Genomic DNA, 13540 nt, shown 5'->3' on the forward strand with positions numbered 1-13540 from the left:
AAAACACAGACATTTATCCTCCTAAAAGCATCCAGGTTACTAGCTGATATTACATTACATTAGATGGCAGTTAGCAGATGCGCTTATCCAGAGCGACGTACAACGAAGTGCAGATCAAACACAAGTACAAGTGTGAAGAGGACCTGAGAGGACAGTACAGTTCCGAGTCCTAGTGTAAACATACAGATAATCAGAACCCTTGAAGAATACAACTTCCAAACTAGCATACCACAGTTGGCAGCTAGAATACCCTGAGTACAACAATACAATAGCTAATAAAAAAACAACAATATCTATACAAGTAACAATCTCTGTACAATCTATACATAAGTGCCATTACAGTCTATGGCATATATAAGGCTAATCATGGTGGTGAGTTAGGGAGGGAAAGGTATAGCCTGAAGAGATGAGTCTTCAGTCTGCTCTTGAAGGAGGTCAGAGACTCTGCCGTTCTGACATCCACTGGGAGGTCATTCCAGGACCAGGACAGACAGCAGTCGTGAGCGTGAAGTGCAGGTGTGGTGAGGGGGAGGCGCCAGACGGCACAAAGTGGCAGAACGGAGGGGTCTTGTTGGTGTATAGGTCTTGATAAGTGATTGAATATATACAGGGGCTGATCCCTTAACTGCCTGGTATGCGAGCACCAAAGTTTTTAATTTGATGCGAAACATAACAGGCAGCCAGTGGAGGTTGCTGAGCAGGGGGGTGACGTGAATGTCTGGGAACCTTGAATACCAGACGGGCTGCAGCATTCTGGATCAGTTGTAGGGGTCTGATGGCAGATGCTGGAAGGCCAGCCAGCAGAGAATTGCAATCGTCCAGGCGGGACAGGACCATTGCTTGAACAAGGAGCTGAGTGGAGTAGGTGGTGAGAAAGGGTCGGATTCTCTGGATGTTGTACAGGTAGAACGTGCACGCCTGGGTCACCGTAGCGATGTTCTCAGAGAAGGACAGCCTGTTGTCCATCACCACTCCAAGGTTTCTTGCACTAGGGGATGAGGTCACTGTGGTATCCCTTAGTGAGATGGAAAAATCGGAGAAGGGAGAGGTTAGAGCAGGGATGAAGATTACCTCCGTCTTACCTAGGTTGAGCTTTAGATGGTGGTTGCCCATCCAGCTCTGGATGTTTCTCAGGCAGGCGGAGATACGGGTAGAGACCTGTGTGTCTGATGGGGGGAAGGAGAGAAAGAGTTGGGTGTCATCGGCATAACAATGATATGAGATGCCATGAGCAGAGATAACGGGGCCGAGGGATCTTGTGTAAATGGAGAAGAGGAGGGGTCCGAGGACTGAGCCCTGGGGGACTCCTGTAACAAGGGGGCGAGGGGTTGACACTCTTCCAGCCCAGGACACCTGGGAGGACCAGCCAGAGAGATAAGATTTAATCCACTCTAAGGCTGTGCCACAGATCCCTGTAGATGCCAGGGAGGCTAAGAGGATGGAGTGGTTGACTGCGTCGAATGCCGCAGAGAGGTCAAGAAGGAACCCAGAGAGATATCACACTTCAATTTGGCTAACTATGAAGGTACCCACATTAAATCTGTGTGATGACCAAAGAAAGAGAATGAAAACACTCATCAATCAAAGCTGGACAAAATTAATGCCCGGTTTTAACACAGGGTAGTGCAGCTGTTGGAGTAGTGTTAAAAGTCCCTGGATCACCAATAAATAAATAAATTAATAAATAAAATAAATGTACACCATACATTGGGGGTATGTCGCTGTTTTTGAGTCCTGGAATTTGGATTGCCAAAAGGGAAAGCCAATTCATATGACAATAATAAGACAGGTCATCATTGACATTGACCGTTAATATGATTGAGCAGGGCCTTCAAATAATTCATTCATTCATTATCCTAACCCGTTTATCCTGAACAGGGTCACGGGGGGCTCGGCCCTATCCCAGCATACATTGGGTGAAAGGCAGGAATACACCCTGGACAGGGCGCCAGTCCATCGCAGGGCACACACACCATTCACTCACACACTCATACCTATGGGCAATTTAGACTCTCCAATCAGCCTAACCTGCATGTCTTTGGACTGTGGGAGGACCTCCTTGCTGTGAGGCGGCAGTGCTACCCACTGCACCATCCGTGCCGCCTCCTTCAAATACAGAACAGGCAAATATTTAGTTTTTTTTATCACACTGATTAAAAACCTGGGAAGAACTGCAGAAGTGGATTAAATTCTTACATTGCACTATACCATCTCTTACGATGCAGCATAGGGGCATATTGGTTTGTTTGCTATGGATAAAGGATGCCAAGTGTAGCTTGTACTGCTACCGCGTGTTTTGACAGGAGTTGACAAAACAACTGGCTACTTTATTGCAACAGATATTCCACACAGAGTGACAAGCTCACTCTTAATGTGAATATGTTACTGCGGAATTCAGCAATAGTCAGCGAAGTGCAGTTAATTTCTTGACCATTATTTATTTCTTCAACATCTGACTCCCCCATATGGACAGATTGGATATTACACTAATTTCTCCTGAACAACCACTCGATGAGTATTACACAGCTACTTCATTAATAGGAATAGAAGTTATGAAAATAAATGAAATTGGGGGAGGTGGGGCAGTTGAAAAAAAATTGCCTACTATTCATACAAAGTGTAATTGCACTACAACAAATGGGAAACCACAACATTAAAACAAAAATTATCAGTGACCTTTTCGTATTCGATTTGATATTATTATAATATTATTATAATGCACTTATATACAATAGGTTTATGCAGGATCAATATACAAGGATACGAGCCACATTCATGTTGGATTTGCACTCTTGGATATCTCAATTCTTATCCAGCTAGTTTTCTATAGCACTGCATCAAACGTACTCTTCGCAATGGTTTAAGTAGTAAGTGGATAGACTACAGCAGTAGAAGTCCTACCTCCTCACCACCTAGCTAGATATCATTAGTAAGATACTTTACTTTGGAGGTTAAGTAAACGTCATCACATTCAATATCGACATTAAAATTAATCATTAAAACAAGAAGAGCTCTTAATTTCACAATGTTAATATTTGACCTGTCAGTCAAACAATTGATTAGTTGAGCCGGATTAGCTAGCGACGTTAGCTCGTTAACGGGAATTAGCTAGCTAACATACAACAAGACATGATGGCGACGAATTACAACCACAACCCAAAGGACGAAGGCCAGGTGGAGCGGGTAATGACAGAAGCAGGACGCCTGACAACACTGCCTTCAAGCAGCAACGATTACCAGCGTGGCAGCCCAGACTCACGGCGGGCACTGTGCTGCCAGCTTTTTTCGCTATTGGCGTCATCTTCATTCCCATCGGAATCGGCCTCTACGTAACATCAAACAACATTACTACGATCTTGATACATGTATTTCATTTTGTTTTCTAGCGTTAAGGTGGCTATACTAGTCTAGTTTACCTTTAGTCGACTAGATTGAGCTATTTTATCTAAAGTTAACTCACTTAGATAAGTTACTAACGTTAGTCACATCACCTGTGGAATAATGAATGGAGTTCGGTCGTTAATTTGTAGTTAGGCTAACGTTTGTAACACAGCTAAAGGTTTATTGCTAGCTATTGAGCTAACCGCTAACTTTGCTGACTCCGACTAACATTAGCCTAGTCATTTCCAATGGCTTAATTTCAGTCGCTTGGTAGTGGTACATGCTCATTTCAGTCAGGGCATGTTGCTGTGGGAACTTCCTCAACATTGACGCATCAAGTCCCTGCTTCAACTTCAACTCAGAACTACAGCTGGAACAATACAAAACCGTGTACATGTTCTGTGTCCTTCGTACTAGATAAGGCTTTTGAGGTAAGCTGGAAAAGTAAACTGATTGATGCGATGCTTAAGCTAAGTCGTTCCGGTGAAAATACTTGTTTTAAATTTCATATACGTGGAATAATTTATGCCATATCACAAAATACGAGTCATACTTATCAGCCATGTATTTAAAAGGCTTACAATGCTGATCGCTCAGTTCATTTGGTTCTTTTTTTGCCATGCTGAAAATATAGATTTCACATGTGTAAGTTTCATGTGACTTAACGTAATTTTCTCAGTAAAAAAGAAAAGAAAACGAAGTGTTTGTGAATTACATTGCCTTTTTAATTGTCTTTCCATGGCAGTGTTTTCATGTACTATGGTCTGTCCAACTTCTATCAGAATCACAGACGTTATGTTAAGTCCAGGGATGACAGGCAGTTGAATGGCGACGCGTCAGTATTGACGATAGGCTAAAGCCCCACTAATGCAAGCCTCCTAAAGTAATTGCTGAAAGCTGGTTCTTTGGTAGCAACTCTAGTCTCAATACTGCGTTTCTTTGAAGTGTCTGAAGCAGCCTCTGTTCATCAGGGGGAACATTGTAACTGCTTTGTATTTGTAACATCTTTACTTGTAAAAATTCCAGTCACCAAAAGCATTAAGTTATTTTCTTTGCTGTGTAAGATGTACATATATTCAGTGATCTCAGCTTCCTTGAACTCTTGTTTGAGTTTGTTTTGAATTATATCTTTTGACCAAACAGACTCCGTATGAGATATTTTAGTCTGAAACAGCTAAATGCTTTAAGATGTATTGTTAACTTTGTATTGTGCATGTTCTTGCCTACAGAATCCCAGCAAGGAATGTGAGCCATACCGTACTGATGTCAAGCCCATTGCCCCCTGTGGAGCCATTGCCAGCAGTCTGTTTAATGGTCAGGCCTTCATTTATTTATTAATATTTTTGGTCAGACCTTGATGTGTCTTGAGCTACCAACAAAAGCCATCTGGGCTATATTCACAGAATGGAAGCTTACTCTATATCACTGTTTCTGTCCTCTTGCAGATACTTTGGTGCTAAATTACATCAGTCTCAACGGAACACCCAATTTCAATTCCTCTTGTGAAGAAGGGAATTGCCTGGTGGACCGACAAACACATGAAGTTCAGGATTCCAGGGGGGAACTCCGATCTCATCACTGCATTCCAAGGTACTGAAAGTATTAAGCAGTGGTCCTCACTTCTGGTCCTGGAGCGCTGCAGGGTGTGCTGGCTTTTGTTGTTACTCAGTATTTGATCAACTAAAGCAGTTTTTTTATCGTGTTCCTTTTTCCAGGTACAACAAAACCAATAAACTGGGCCAAGCCTGTTTATGAGCTGGATACAGACCCAGACAACAACGGCTTCATTAACAAAGACTTCATCGTATGGATGCGCACAGCAGCTCTGCCCACCTTTCGTAAGCTGTACCGCATTATCCAGAAGAACAGCATGGGTCCGACCCTGCCCAGAGGCAACTACACTCTGGACGTGACCTACAGTATCCTGCTTACCAAATGGTGTTTGTTCCAAAGATTAGAATGCTGTTTTCTCTGGTAAATGTTGCAAATTATTATTTCTGTCAGGAACTATAAAGCTCTTTGCTCAAGGAACAAGTCCAGCAGAGTGGAGTCATCCTCGGGCAAAATGGAGAGGTGCTGGGAAGGTTTAGGCTGTAGTTTTGGGGGAAAGTAACATAATAATGCATTGAGTCAGATGTCATGTCCTACCCTATCAATGCTATCTTTGAAATGAGCATCTTTGTGAAAGGATAAGGCCGGCACAGCGTGTGCCTAACCCAGCTGTTTATCTTACCCTGTCGGTGTCGTTCCAGTGTTTTGCGACACAGCCTCCAATTTACTTTCCTTTACGGCGTAAACCTCAGACTACCCCGTGCGACGGACGCAAGCGCATGATCCTCAGCACCATCTCCTGGATGGGTGGCAAGAACCCCTTCCTGGGCATCGCCTACATCACCGTCGGCTCGATCTGTTTCTCCCTGGGAGTTGTCCTCTTCATCATACACCACAAGTACGGGACCCGCAACAACAGTGCAGACATCACCACCTGAGAAGACCTGCTGCTGCGGCCCACGATGAACCACCAGCTGAATGTATTGAAAGTATTTTCTGTGAACGCTCAAAACGGTGCCCCCCCCGGTACCCCTGGCCGAATACAGGTTTCGATGCGTTCCACCTCAAGCACGCCTGATCGAACTACGCAAGCCCTTACTTGAATCAGGTCTGCTTGAGTTGAAATGAACAATTAACAGGCTCAATTCTTGCCGTCAGTTAAATGTTTTGATGTATTATGTTTCATCTGTTAAAAACATTGAAGTTTTGGCCCTGTTGTCAGGCCTTCATCGCAGTGTGCTTGGGGTGGAAGGCATTAAATACCTGGATCTGGTTAGGGGGGTACCTCATGTGATGTTTGGGTACCACTGGTCTAAAAATGTTGTTGTGTGATGGAATTTTGGGAGAATTCTGCTTTGCAATTTTAAGAAGAGGCTGCGTTGTGAAATTTCAGAATCTCTCCAAAATAAAAATTTGTGTGAATTAAGGTTAATGAACATGTTTTGGATTTTCTGTAATCCGTAATAACATTTTATCAAATTAAGAACTGTGCTTAAAATGTGTGTTTTAGGTATATTTAGGTAGGTTTTGTGTGTTGTATGCTGAATTGTGAATAATTTACTACTAAATGGGGAAATGTTTATTTCATTTCCAAACCCTGTGGAAAGATTCAAACTGTTAGGCATGTTTCCTGTTGGCTTGTTCAAGTAGGATTGGAGGAAAATAATGTCCAAGCCGTACGACTACATGCATTAATTGTATGCAGCACTGCCACATCTTCCAAGTTCATGCAAGTGAAAAGCCAGTTAAAATTTGTTATATTTGGGTTTGAATTTGATGCAATAGAGTATGTTGCAATATTTTTAAATCAGCTTTGCATATACTGTCAAAATATGTAGTTTCAAAATGTACCAACAGTTTATTGGGACCAGTTACTTCAGGGAGCCTTGTTCAGAAATGGCGTTTCTTTAAACTTCAATAATTTTTCACAATATTGCTTACCAATTTGCACTTTACATGTCCTTTGAATTTGTTACACACGGTTTTCCTCTAGTCCGGTTTCTTCTTTTGGTTTTATATATTTTGTACTGTACATTTTACACCAGTGTACATTTATTGCTAGGAAAATAAAAGGATGTATTAACTGCTGTGTCTGTCATATACATTGTGTTCTTGTATGTATTGGGGAAGTGAAGTATTGCCTTTGTTATGATCCTGACAAATAACTAAATCGAGGCTCCACAACAAGTTTTGCATGAAAGTGCAAACATTGCAAGTTGTCATTTGGCTCTGTACTGTCAAACTCAACTACAACTAACAAAAGTTTAAAAGCACAGAAAATGGCAAAGAAAAATGAAAAATAATGATGAGTTCCGTTTTCACAACTATTTACGGATGAAATTGAGCATCATGAACATGCCATCACTGGGGTCTCTTATTTAGTTCTGAGCCAAACTTGTATCCTGGCGTATCTTGCTCAAAGCCAAACCCGTAAAATCTACTATCGGCCGACTGTTTTGCTATATTTTTTTCTTCCTAAGCCGGTACAGTAGATGGCGAACTGGAGCGTTTACCTCTGTATTTAACAGGAAATGACATCACAGGAACGGCAATGAATAACATTAACCGGCGGAAGTAGGTAGTTTTCTCATTTTTCTGTGCCCTTGTGCGTGTTTCTTTGGCGAAGAATCCACATTCGAGATGTACAGGCAATTTCTGGTACCTTATCGAGTCTTGTTGTCGATTTATATGTGTATGCTTAGTTACTTTTTAAGATGACCTAGTCTATCGTTATCGATACAACTGACTTCCTAGTTAATGTCACGGAATGATGTTTCGGCAGTTAGCATGGTACAGCGGTCAAAGGTTCACTCGGGGCCAATTGGTGTATTTTATTGGTAAACTTAAGCTAGCTAATTGAATTGTTTAGCATTTTAGTGTATGTAATTTATAGAAACTATACTGTTCAACGGGCCAAATGTTGTTAAAATAGATATACTGCTGAACTGTGAACTAGGTTGCGACATTGGCATCTGTTTAGAAAAAACTGCTGTGGTGATGCATAATAGAAGATTGTCTAGCTAACATAGCTATCTAACAATATGGTTGTTTACCAATTAGCTGAAAACGAATCAGTCTACACCTTAGTTACGTTACAGTTAACGTTGGCCGTCTACTCTGTGAACATAATGAGGTTTATGTCATAGCTGCTAAAATAGTTGACGCTTATGATATTCCACCACTCTACATGGAGCTAACATTTTTGTAGCTACGAAGCACTGAGTCAAAACGGAAAACTCGTATGAAAACGGTTAGCTAAGGCTAGGGTTAAATGCGCTGTATCATCCCCTCAGATGAACCAATGTTAATATCTAACAGGGTTAGAATTATGTGTAACAGGTGAGAAATTGTCTGAGTCCGAGGTGGGATTTGGACCCCGGCCTCTCACTTGTCCAAATTATTTGTTGAACGAACGCGTTACCAGTCAGCTAAAGACGAACTCGCCTCTATGCAAGGGCAATAACGTTCTTTTTTTAATTTGAGGGTTACGTCATCGGGGAGTGTTGTCGCGATAACCTGCTACCAGCCTTCGCTTTCACTGCACCATCCGTGCTTACTAGCGAACCAACCGAGCCAACCACACTACATATGCATAAACATGTGTCTGAAGGTTCAGTACTTCTATTCTTAAGTATTCTAGTCTTAGTCTTTGAAAACCGTCGTTGATAATTCGTGATTAGTTGGCTGTTCAGAATGTATTCACTGACTTACCATGCCACTCTTACAAGGCTTACTGTAAAGCTCTGGCTTTAATGGGATCTTGTTGTCATTGTATAACACCTCTGTCCCTCTGTGTCAACAGGCCCTACAGCGTGCCTCAAGGCGCATGATCAGCAGTAGCGCCTGCAGGCAGGTAGAGAACAAGGTCCCTCAGAACCAGAAGTTGTTTCAGGTGAGATGGGTGCTTATGGGGACAGAGTTGATCCGGTTGCAGTGTACCTTACCTGAAGCAAAGCAGAAGGAGTACAGTGTTGCCATGTGGAATGAATCCCCATCAAATGAAAGAGGCACATTCAGTCACACTGATTTATGTCCCAACGCATCTCTTAACTGTTACGTCACTATGTACATCGAGTCAACTTGCTTGTTATTAAATTCTCCATAATGTTGCCATACAGATTTTTACCTCAACATACAGTCAGGTCCATAAATATTGGGACATCGACACAATTCTCCTCTTTTTGGCTCTATACACCACCACAATGGATTTGAAATGAAACAAACAAGATGTGCTTTAACTGCAGACTTTCAGCTTTAATTTGAGGGTATTTGCATCCAATCGGGTGTACGGTGTAGGAATTACAACAGTTTGTATATGTGCCTCCCACTTTTTAAGGGGCCAAAAGTAATGGCACAATTGGCTGTTCCATGGCCAGGTGTGTGTTATTCCCTCATTATCTCATTTACAAGGAGCAGATAAAAGATTTAGAGTTCATTTCAAGTGTGCTATTTGCATTTGGAACCTGTTGCTGTCAACTCTCAATATGAGATCCAAAGAGCTGTCACTATCAGTGAAGCAAGCCATCGGTAGGCTGAAAAATCACAACAAACCCATCAGAGAGAGAGCAAAAACATTAGGTGTGGCCAAATCAACTGTTTGGAACATTCTTAAAAGGAAAGAACGCACCAGTGAGCTCAGCAACACCAAAAGACCCGGAAGACCACGGAAAACAACTGTGGTGGATGACAGAAGAATTCTTTCCCTGGTCAAGGAAAACCCCTTCACAACAGTTGGCCAGATCAAGAACACTCTCCAGGAGGTAGGTGTATGTGTGTCAAAGTCAACAATCAAGAGAAGACTTCACCAGAGTGAATACAGAGGGTTCACCACTGGTTTACAGAGATGTAAACCATTGGTGAGCCTGAAAAACAGGAAGACCAGATTAGAGTTTGCCAGACAACATCTAAAAAAGCCTTTACAGTTCTGGAACCTATGGACAGATGAGACAAAGATCAACTTGTACCAGAATGATGGGAAGAGAAGAGTATGGAGAAGGAAAAGAAGGAAAGAAACTGCTCATGATCCAAAACATACCACCTCATCAGTGAAGCATGGTGTTGGTAGTGTCATGGCGTGGGCATGTATGGCTGCCAATGGAACTGGTTCCCTTGTATTTATTGATGATGTGACAGCGGACAAAAGCAGCAGGATGAATTCTGAAGTGTTTCGGGCAATATTATGTGCTCATATTCAGCCAAATGCTTTAGAACTCATTGGACGGCACTTCACAGTGCAGATGGACAATGACCCGAAGCATACTGCGAAAGCAGTTTTTTAAGGCAAAGAAGTGGAATGTTATGCAATGGCCAAGTCAAGCACCTGACCTGAATCCGATTGAACATGCATTTCACTTGCTGACGTCAAAACTGAAGGGAAAATGCTGCAAGAACAAGCAGGAACTGAAGACAGTTGCAGTAGAGGCCTGGCAGAGCATCGCCAGGGATGAAACCCAGCGTCTGGTGATGTCTATGCGTTCCAGACTTCAGGCTGTAATTGACTGCAAAGGATTTGCAACCAAGTATTAAAAAGTGAAAGTGTGATTTATGATTGTTAGTTTGTCCCATTACTTTTGGTCCCTTAAAAAGTGGGAGGCACATATACAAACTGTTGTAATTCCGACACCGTTCACCTGATTTGGATGTAAATACCCTCAAATTAAAGCTGAAAGTCTGCAGTTAAAGCACATCTTGTTTGTTTAATTTCAAATCCATTGTGGTGGTGTATAGAGCCAAAAAGATGAGAATTGTGTCGATGTCCCAATATTTACTGTATAAATGACAAAACTCATTGATTCAGATAACTACTGTCATGCTCACCCGCATTGTTACCACAGTTACAATTTAACTTCTTATATTACAGAAAGCTTTGTTTGTAAAAGATTATATTGATGCAGGAGAAGTTCAAATTTATATTGATATATCAGATTTAAATTAATTTATTTTGTTTGGAATAATGCAATGCTAGTAGTTAATGGTTAAGTGTGCAATTCATTCCCAGGTTCTGGATATGAGAATGCATTATATTTCTCCCCCAATAGGCTGACAGATAAGTATATAAGATTGACTAATGGCTATGCATGTGGATGGCCAATGCAGAATTAGAGCGAAGAGAGCAACTGCTTTGCTAATTGTACTGTTACAAACTTATCTCAAGACTAAATCAGAGGCACTTTTTCCTGTGTAGCACGGCACATGGCTGTGTAATTTCCATGAAATCTTTGACAGACCTGTGCGGGTCATCTCGTTAATTAGGCTGATATGTCTTTACCTCAAGGATGCTAAGCTGGTGTATTGCCCCTTTTTTATTTTTTAAAGGTTTTATATTTAATTGTCAGCTTTGACATAATCATGCAAATAGCTTTTTACCAAATGTTGGAAAATACCTGCGAGGTGGGTGTGATGTATAACCTTGTTCATTGCTTTCTAAAAATAATTGGTGATTTGCTTAGCTTTTTCTATGCTAATTGCTCTGTAGTTACTGTGTGGCAAGAAATATGCACTACAATAATGATACAGAGAGCTAGACTGGAATGATTACGGCAATACCACAGTGAAATTGTCTAGTCTTGCACATGTAGAGCTTATACATTGATATTATGATATTACTTTTTATTTCATGATGGTAATAACTAGGAAATGATATACATGATGTACTCCTGCATAGACACAGACACAATAAACCTGCAATGAAATCCAAGCTACCACTTAAAGTGGATTATTTTATGGCAAGCAGCCACAAAGCTATCCTCCAAAAATTCAATGTGTTTTTTATTTTTTAAATCCTATTTATAGGAGGACAATGGGCTTCCAGTTCACTTGAAAGGTGGTACCAAGGATGCTCTCCTGTACAGATGTACAATGGTCCTCACTGTTGTGGGTAAGGATATAAAATTGCTTGTTTGACCCTACTGTTGACTTCAGTCCAGGTTAGTTTGCTGGGCAGTTTACATGGCACCACAGACATTCTATAATATGCTAAATATCTCTAAATGCTGAATACATACAGCGCATATTAGTGCTCTGTGTATGTCATCACTGTATACTGTATGTTCTTATTCTTTAGATGTTTACCTCTTTTTTTGACATTCATTTCCGCTTATATTTCAGGAACCGGATATTTCTTCTATTCGTTGATCGACGTAGCATTTCCCAAGAAGAACTGAAGTGAAAGCCTGAATCCTGTCCTGCTTTTTATTAATGTCAAATTACCTCTTTTACTTGTAAAGTATATATGTAAATTATCGGGGAGTTGGTCATCCTGCCATAACTACAAGTGGTTTATGTGAATGGGATCAATATTTATTCACTGTACTATACTGTAACAATCATGTATACCTGTGGATAATAAAAAGAAATATGCATTTATAATTTATTGTTGTATCTGAAAAAACGTGGCATTTCTGAAAGGTGTTGCAGATCAGACATACCTGTAACGTGCATGTAGACTTGCATGCCAAACTAACTTGCCTAAGATTGTAGACTATTGTAATTGGCTTTCTAAAATATTTAAAAGCAGAGTTGGAAAGCAAACCCCATGTGCAGTGTAGAAAATTCATTTTTTGAACATTTCTTACTAACTTTTTACAGGTGAAGAAAAGTTAACACATGGAGAAAAAGTAACTTATGTTGTTCCCCTTTGCTTCAAAACTCATGGAAAGATGACAGTCCTTTAACGAATTAAACACACATACAGGCAGTCGTGTTCAGAATGATTTAGTTGTGTGGTACACACATCGTTGCTCACAGTCAAAGGTTCCCATTTAGACTGCATCCTATATGGCATCGTTCCGCTTAAACACAACCTAATTTGCCTTTCCAATTTGCCACATTCATTCTTTGATTCATAATTGCCTTATACACGAAACAATGTTTTACACTAACAAAAATCAGAATCATTCTGTATAACCTTAGCCTAATGTCCTACCTGTTTAGATTTAGCTCAGTAATCATAACCGTACATTACTTAAAACTTTTTTACAAAACAAGGAAAAAAACTTACATTTCAGAAAGAAAACCTATAGTTTGGCAGCATGGATGGTGCAGTGGGTAGCACTGCCGCCTCACAGCAAGGAGGTCCTGGGTTTGAATCCCCGGTGGCCGGGGATAGGCTCCAGCCCCCCTGCGACCCTGTTCAGGATAAGTGGATTAGGATAATGAATGAATGAATGAATGAATGAATGAATGAAAACCTATAGTTTGCTCTACTCAAGTGGAATGTGCTGAAACGTAGCTCCAGTCTAGAGTACTTTACATGTTTAGCCGCTAGAGGGCCAAGTTTGCTTGGAATTGTCATGCTGCTGCCTAAAATACTTAGAAACGCGCAGACCTTGCCATCGGGCTAATTGATTCAGTTGAATGATAATGGACGACCGTAGTTTCTACAAGTGTAATATCTACATCGAAATCGAGCGTCAAGTGGAATGGAAATTATTTGCAATGCATTTAAATGTGTTAACTAAATGTTAAATTCAAGCTTGTTCATTAAGCCTTAGCACATTTTCTAAATATAGCCTAGTTTAGTGAATTGCGAAACAATAATCTGCCGCATCTGCAAAAACTTTATTTTGCGGATGGCGTCACTGTAGTTTCAGCGAATTTAGCCTATAGA

At 40.9% G+C, this 13540-nt stretch overlaps 1 protein-coding gene and 1 pseudogene across 1 annotated transcript; both read left to right on the forward strand.

The window, feature by feature from the left end:
• The first annotated feature begins 3132 nt into the window (after window positions 1-3132).
• Window positions 3133-6885, forward strand: LOC133128299 (cell cycle control protein 50A-like; annotated as a pseudogene).
• Window positions 6886-7487: 602 nt separating this feature from the next.
• LOC133127973 (cytochrome c oxidase subunit 7A2, mitochondrial-like) lies at window positions 7488-12300 on the forward strand. The gene is made up of 4 exons (XM_061241128.1): window positions 7488-7590; window positions 8735-8824; window positions 11725-11809; window positions 12040-12300. Exons 1-4 carry the CDS (start codon window positions 7573-7575, stop codon window positions 12093-12095), a joined length of 249 nt encoding a protein of 82 aa, XP_061097112.1. The 5' UTR covers window positions 7488-7572; the 3' UTR covers window positions 12096-12300.
• The last annotated feature ends 1240 nt before the right edge of the window (window positions 12301-13540 follow it).

This window comes from Conger conger, chromosome 5, assembly GCF_963514075.1.
Source record: "Conger conger chromosome 5, fConCon1.1, whole genome shotgun sequence".
In the NCBI taxonomy this organism is placed as follows: Eukaryota; Metazoa; Chordata; class Actinopteri; order Anguilliformes; family Congridae; genus Conger; species Conger conger.

What these genes read in the sequence shown, in the direction of transcription:
- LOC133127973 (XM_061241128.1), top strand. An exon ending in AGAACCAGAAGTTGTTTCAG is followed by an intron (nt 8,825 to 11,724) that starts GTGAGATGGGTG and finishes TCCTATTTATAG; the next exon opens with GAGGACAATGGGCTTCCAGT. An exon ending in AATGGTCCTCACTGTTGTGG is followed by an intron (nt 11,810 to 12,039) that starts GTAAGGATATAA and finishes CTTATATTTCAG; the next exon opens with GAACCGGATATTTCTTCTAT.